Source organism: Marmota flaviventris, chromosome 5 (assembly GCF_047511675.1).
Source record: "Marmota flaviventris isolate mMarFla1 chromosome 5, mMarFla1.hap1, whole genome shotgun sequence".
NCBI classification, from domain to species: Eukaryota; Metazoa; Chordata; class Mammalia; order Rodentia; family Sciuridae; genus Marmota; species Marmota flaviventris.
In genome coordinates, this window is record NC_092502.1 from 11,763,453 (window position 1) to 11,770,933 (window position 7,481).

The 7,481-nt window shown below is 36.6% G+C and overlaps 1 protein-coding gene across 1 annotated transcript; it reads right to left on the reverse strand.

The window, feature by feature from the left end:
• Positions 1-1,972: 1,972 nt before the first annotated feature.
• On the reverse strand, positions 1,973-6,979 carry C5H5orf58 (chromosome 5 C5orf58 homolog). Its single transcript, XM_034636836.2, has 2 exons — positions 6,886-6,979; positions 1,973-2,124 (listed from the first exon to the last, which is right to left on the reverse strand). Exons 1-2 carry the CDS (start codon positions 6,977-6,979, stop codon positions 1,973-1,975), a joined length of 246 nt encoding a protein of 81 aa, XP_034492727.2.
• Between the last annotated feature and the right edge of the window lie 502 nt (positions 6,980-7,481).

Genomic DNA, 7,481 nt, shown 5'->3' on the forward strand with positions numbered 1-7,481 from the left:
TTTCATTCCCGATAAACCTGTCATAAAGTCCCTTCTCTTTCTTCCCAAAGGCAATTAAATGCTTTCCTTCAGTTTACAAATTTCACTTAACAAAAAATACAGTCACTGACTTGTGATGGTTTGACTTATTTTTGAGTTTATGATGATTGACAGCAATATTCATTAAGCAGAAATTGTAGTTTGAAGCTCTTCCTGGGCTAGTGCTATACAGCACGATCTTCTCTGGAAGCTGGGCAGCAGATGAGCCAGCCAGCCGTGTGATCCAAGGGCAACCACCAGTGCTCTAGCTAGTGGCCATGTTGCTAGTGTTTGGATATAGGCGTTCAATATGATGTGCCATATTCAACATAATATAAAAGAGGGTGTTAGATGATTTACCCAAAAGTAAGCTAATGAAAGGTTGTGAGCATGTTTATGGTAAGCTGGGCTGTGGTGTCTGTGTGGGAAATTCATTTTTTATTTGCAGTATTTTCAACCAATAGTGTTTTTTTTCAAAGACACAACCTCATCATAAATCAAGGAGAATCTGTGGTGGGTATTTAGGAAGCAAAACCCACATTCAGCAAAACAACAAAAACCTACCTTCAGATGTTTCCCTTTGGGGACTTACTACTACACAAGTTTTATTAACAAAAAGTTTTGGGCTCTCTGCTTAACCTACCAGTTTTCTGAGTTAAAGAAAGTTATCTTATACCTTAAATTTCACAATCTAATAGAGCATTGGAAGAGGGACAAGTTACCTCGTTAAAATTGATATGCTAAGATAAGGAGTATGTGGAATATGGAGACTTTTAACCAATGATAAAAATAAAAATCTCATTCTTACAAACCAGAAGCTCTCAATTCACTTGAGTCCAGAATTGGATGTTCAAAAGCTGAAAGACCTGTATTCATTTGCATGCTTGCTCAACAGGACATGTTATAACAAGTATTTGTTTAGAGTCAATTCTGGGTTAACACTGAGCCAGGTGCTGGGCAGTGAGGTCAGCTCACACTACACTCCAGGATGAAGTGAAATCAACTTGGGTCTTGCCTCACAGCATTCTCTTTTGCTAAAAAATATCTATTTGGTGGTGAATCATGATGACAACCCAGAGCTTAGTTTTTTAAGTCTCCTGGTGGGAAGGGAGAGAAGTTGGGAACTTTTAGGATAAAGGTGTTCCATTCCGTTGCTGTGGTGGAAATCAATGGGAATCTGATGCATTCGTGACCCACACTTTCTTCCTTTCTTTAAACAGGGGCCGCTTCCTTCTTCTGGCTGAGCTGCTCCTTTTTTGCCCTCAGGCCTTATCGTCCCAATCATCACTGCACAGGCCTGTGCTCAGGGATAAGCATCTTTGACCAGTTGGGGTCCTTCTCTGAACTGTTAAAACATGGGCAGAGAGACAGATCTTTCTTCTTTGGGGGCCCCCAAAGGCAATGCTATTTGCCTAGAGTTGTCTGCTAGCTCCTTCTCCCTCCTTCTCCCCACCCTGTGGAGGAAACCAGTCAATCAAAGGAAAGAATGAGGTCAACACACAGATACACAACAGAGACATCAGATGATGTGCAAAGTCCCTGAAATCTACTCCAACTGTGGACAAGTCATATGACCCAATAAATGTTTCCCTGTTTGTGTGTGCAATACCAGGAGAGCTCTGATTAATGTAAACTCATATGATCCCCATTAATAATTTAGTAACTGGCAACCTAAGCCAAATTCAAGCATAAGACAAAAAGGATAACAGTGCCCATAGTGGATATCCCATGTCACGCTCTTGCCACAGTGAAACAATTGAGCCACTCTGAAACATGCAAATAATGAAGTGACCTTCAAGAACATGAAGTGTTTATTTACAGCTATTATTTTTTTAGTATATTAAGTATATTAGTAAATTCAATTCCCACACAAATTTGTTAATTCAACAATAAAAATAGAAATTTCTCGCACTATAAATCCCCCCCCCCGCAAAAAAAGAAAGAAAGAAAGAAGTCAGACAGAATATTTGTTAGAAGTAAGGGATACATCAGATAATTCAGACTCTTCAAACAGGGAGTTGCTTCTTTCTGCTTCCTTTAAGTCTTCCATCTTCACAGGGTGATTAAAATGTAGAGTAAGGTCACAAAGCAATAACTGGGAGAGCTCTGAGTAAAACAAAATCATGGCAGACATTATAGGACACATGTCATAAGTAACTCTAATTGCTCTAAGAAGCTATTCCTAATTTAGTTTTTTCAAATGATTACTGATCAAACTACAATTCAGGTGTGCCTTAGATTTATATACTACATACAGGTACGATGTAAAACTTGACTGGAAATACTTTTTAGGCCTAATAGTCAGCAATTTTCCTACACTGTTAACTAGATTTTTACAAATTTGATTTGTACATTTTTTTTTGGGGGGGGGTGTACCAGGGATTGAACCTGGGGGCACTCAACCACTGAGCCACATCCCCAGCCCTATTTTGTAGTTTTTAAATTTAGAGACAGGGTCACACTGAGTTGTTAAGCATCTCACTGTTGCTGAGGTTGGTTTTGAACCTGCAATCCTCCTGCCTCAGCCTGCGATTACAGGTATGTGCCACTGCACCTGGCTACATTTTTAAACATCTTTATTTAAGTTATACATGCACATAGAATCAGGTCTACAAGGCAAGTTACAAAAAATAGTTTCTCTCATTTTAACTTTGTTGCTTTTGTTGTATCATGTCCCTTCCTTTTTTTTTTTTTATTGGACTGAGGCGGGATTAAGTAGTTTATTCCTATATCTCTAACTGGAATTTCTTTCTAATTTGGAGGGTTGTGCCTTGTGGATATAGCTCTTTCACTCAATCCCTACTCCCCCAGTAAGAGGGCAGTTCTTGGTAGCTCAAATATTTAATGCTTAATTATATTAATATTTTTCACAGCTGAGTCTTGTAAGTAGGATATGTTGTTTCTTGCAAGCTACCTCCCAAGCACAATAATTATATTCTACTTTTTTCATTGTGTATTAGGACCATATCTCAAAGCTTTAGCAGTTCCACTGCAGCACTCTGAGACAACTGCTCTCTAGGACTGCTGTGCGACTGTGTGCGCCTAGAGAGCTCCCTTCACCATTATCTTAGGGACTCCCTTTCCACCCCTTCCCTTCTGTGGAGTGGCTCTTTTCCCAGAATCTTCATGCATCTCTCTTTTGGTCTGCTATTTGTTTGGACACAGGTTCAGTAAATTCCAGGGACAAGAGGAGCTACATAATCTAAAAATTTCTCTTTATATACTAATGTCCAATTATGCAGGTTGTCTACCTATAGAAATTCAAATTGGAAACTATTTCTGCAGATTTCCAAAGGCATTGCTGCACTGTTTTCTAACTTCCATGTTGCTATTGAGAATTTTTACGATATTCTCAATCCCTATCATCTTTTCAGACATTTGAATGCTTTTTTTTGTTCTCTCGGTATTCTGAAATTTCACAATACTATGCCTTGGTATGTGTATCTATTTTCATCCATTGTGCTGGGCTCTTCCATTGTAGAAATTCCTGTCCTTTAGCTCTGGGAAAATTTCTCAGATTATGTTTTCAATGAATTCTTCCTATCTATTGTCTATGTTCTAACAGTATTTATTAAATGTTGTACTTCCTTCACTGATCTTGTCACTATTCTTACACTAAAATTTTCCATCTGTTGTTTTGCTCTATACCCTAGGGGGATTTCTTCACTTTACTTTTCAGTCTTTCTAGAGTTTTTCACTTCTACTTTCATACTTTAATTTCCAAGCACTCCCTTTTGCTCCCTAAATATTTTTATAGTATCTTATTTCTTTTTAGTGGCTTTAGCATCTTCTCCAACTTCTCTGTGGATATTAATTATAGTTTCCTGAAGTTTTATCTCCCTTCAGAAATTGTTTCTCTCTCACTGATTTCTAAGTTTTGCTTTTCATATTTAATGCCTTCCTCAAATATCTGTTACACCACAGTTTTGGCAGATGTTTAAGATCATGACAATAAAAAGAACTGGAAACTCCATCTCACAGTGTTTATATTATCGGGTAACCATTCTGGATTATTTGGTTGGGGGAATCTCTACTTTCTTTAGGTCTTTATTCTTAGGTGATCAAATTCCTGAAAGAAAAAAAAAATCTGAAGGGTATAACTCTGGATTTACGTGTTTTGGTGGCCATTTTAGGATGTCTAACAATTTAGTATGTAAACTTTGTCTAATATCCTATTTTCAGTATAGTCCTCTCCCTAAACTGTGTCTGGTGGCTCCAGGAAGACATTCCTTGTTTTAACCATGGCTTTAATGTCACAGAAGGTGGATGGTTGCCCAGTTACAGGGCAGAAGAGACCTCAGGGATTTATGATTTCTTAACATTTAACTAGTGTTCCCAGTTATCCAGCTCTGCTCCACCCTCATTTCTGGACAATTCTGGGGTCACCATGTATTGAGTCTTGAGAGTTTATTTCTTGGTTGTAGCCAATCATCTTAAGAGTTCAGAATTTTATGAACATCAGAGTTTAGACTTATTTCTTCCCCTTGTTTCTATTTTGTTGTTATTTATTCATCTCTTAAACCATATAGATTTCTGACTCTTTATAAATTTTAAAATTAGGTCTACTACTCACTAGTTGCTTGACTTTGATAAAATTAACTAACCTATTTTACACGTCTGTCATTGTCCAACCTTATAGCATTGTTATTACAATTAATTGAATTCACTTATGTGGAGCTCTTAGAAGAATACCTAAATCATGTAAAATTCTGTTATCCATTGACACTATTATTTTGGGAAGAAGTGAGTATAACTGAAGCATTCATTTAGTCCTTACAGAAATTTACCCTTCTAGTCTAGCTCTTTAGGTCCTCATATACTAACTGCCTGACTACCGTACCCACACAATTTTTCAGGTACACATTTATCACATTTATCATCTCTATTTACTTCCTGAAAGAATATTTCACAAATAATCAAATCTTGGAGGAATGGAAAGACTAATTGTTTCAAATGAGTTCAAGCATCCAGAAACATTATTTTTTATTTAATAAAAATTTTCAAGAACCCCTATCAAGAAACTGTGTTAAGTGATAGAAATACTCTTAATGAGCCTCCAGTTGGGCAGGGAGAGAAAAAGCAAATAGATATACAATTACAACACAGTATAATACGTTATAGGGAAGGGTAAAAGGAAAACATATGGGTTCAAAAAAAGCAATGTAAGTGACCTCAACAAATAAGGAGCAGTTAACCTAGTATGGAGAAGGTGAGGTGTAGTAATGGGATTTCAGAAGGCCTATGTATTAGGGCACAGACACAAAACAGATGCATGGTTGTGCTAATAATTCAGTATCATCAAAGCACAAAATATGCAGGGAAAAAAGGGTGAGATTAGAGAGGGAGGCAGGGCCAGATCTCAAAAGGATGTATTATACAATCCATTCTAGAAGTCTTGGATTTCATCCTGAAGATAATGGTGAATCAAGGAAGGTTTTCAGAAGATTTTCATTTTAGGAAGAGAATCTTCACATAGTGTTGATATTTTGAGAGATAATAAATGTTAATCAGATTTCTTTGTAACAAACTTCTCATTCTGTTAATATTCACTGTGAATTTGTGAAATATACAGTATAAAGCACTTCCCCAACTTTTTGACCATTAGAAAATATTCTGTTTTATTGCATATCATCTATTAACATCTCTTGAGACAGCAGGGTTCACAGACCAAAGTTTGAAAAATGCTACCCTAGGGAATACTTTTCGTTGGGACAAAGCAGAACAGGCACTCACTATTTGGTGCCTAACTAACAGCCACTCCCTTCTTCTCCTTGGTGGCACAACTTGGTTCCATTTGAGGTGCTCCTTTCCCCAGCTCCCGCAGTGCGTTCTGACTGGTCCAAACTGGTCTTGGCAGTCCCATTCCCCTTGGCTTTGGCTGCTGTAGGAATCTGCAAGTGATGCAAATCTGGCCAATGAAAGGAGAGGGGAAATGTGCTGCAGGCATCTGGGGAATGACTTAAATAGAGACAGGCAGAGATAATGTCTGTATATGGCCATCTCTGAAGGTAATGACCATGAGCAGTGAGTGATAAAGAGAGTGAACATGACAGAGAAAAAAGATGGGAAGAATCTGGTCTCTAATGAAATCTTTAAGCCTCTGAATTCACTCTGGGGATGCTCTCCATTAGATCTAAACATTCCTTATTGCAGAAGTCACGCTAAGTTGATATTTTATTACTTGAAGCTGGAGGACTCACCACTAATAAAGGCTATCTTCAAATATTCAAGAGTGGTAAGAAGAATAACTACATATTTGATGTAGTTTTCATGGTTAGAATAAGACCCACAGATAAAAGGAACAAAGGAACAGATTCAGCTAGTCCATAAAGAGGAACTGTCAAAAACGGGTTGGGTTGACTGATGATACGGAGTTCCCCAAGACACGGAATGTCTGTTCAAGGATAGATTATCCATAGAAATAGTATATCATGGAAATTTCACATACCTAAGATAAAATAATGGAATATTTTTGTTTGGTGACTGACTAAACATGAATTATAAGGTCTGCTATCACTCTCTGAACATGGTTAAAATAAAGAATCTGTAACTCACAGAATCAAAATTCTTAATTTGGAATGAACCTTAGGGACTTACTGAGTTCATCAATAAAGTTGCAGAATTTTGTAGAATGTGTCATAATCACCGAATAGTGTGCTGAAGGAAAGGAAGAGAGGTAAATTTAGACATTAGACAACATGAGAAGCTTGTTAGTGTTAGGGATAAGAACAGGATCTTCTAATTCCTGGGTTGACCTGATTCATTTTACTGTCAACATTTCCTAATAGAGAAATCCAACACAAATTTGCTCTACCATTTACTTTATAACAACATGCAAACGTTTTAATTTAGTGATTTTATTCTTACCTTTCATCTTCTTCAACTCCAAAGAGATTGTGTTAATGTCTTTAATCATGGCTTCCACCTTTTGTTTATGATCAGTAACATTATTCTTAAACATCTGTTTTAAAAGAAGAAAAATGACATATAAACCAGAAGTATTTATGTGTACTTTAAAAATACTTGAACTTTTAGCATTTCTAAAAAAAAAAAAATTACTTCAGAACTGATACTTTATTTTTAGGCTTAGTATCTGGCTTCATCTAACATAGAAAGACATCATCAATGTGTTTTATAATATTTTTCCAAATGAAAACAACTCCTACTGGAATTCTTGGGATAAAGGTGTTTTGGTTTTTTCTTCTTCTTTAATTATACCATATCCACAAGATGGGGCCCTTAAAATGGAAATGAAGATGGCCTCTTTTCAGAAAGCCTCAGTACTTATATACCACCTTACAATTTAGCAGTTATACAACACTCTTTCTGATTTTGTTTATGTAAGTCAATGTCTCTAATTTATTCTTGAATGACATGATCCACTTATGATTTTTTTTAAGTACACAGTAAAATCAAAATAGGATTTGATTATAACTCAGATGACAAAATGGCTACTTTAGGGT

Coding starts and splice junctions, on each gene's coding strand:
- C5H5orf58 (XM_034636836.2), bottom strand. CDS start 6,979: ATGTTTAAGAATAATGTTACTGATCATAAACAAAAGGTGGAAGCCATG. Junction 2,125..6,885: donor GGAGTTGAAGAAGATGAAAG/GTAAGAATAAAA, acceptor TGTTTTACTCAG/AGCTCTCCCAGTTATTGCTT.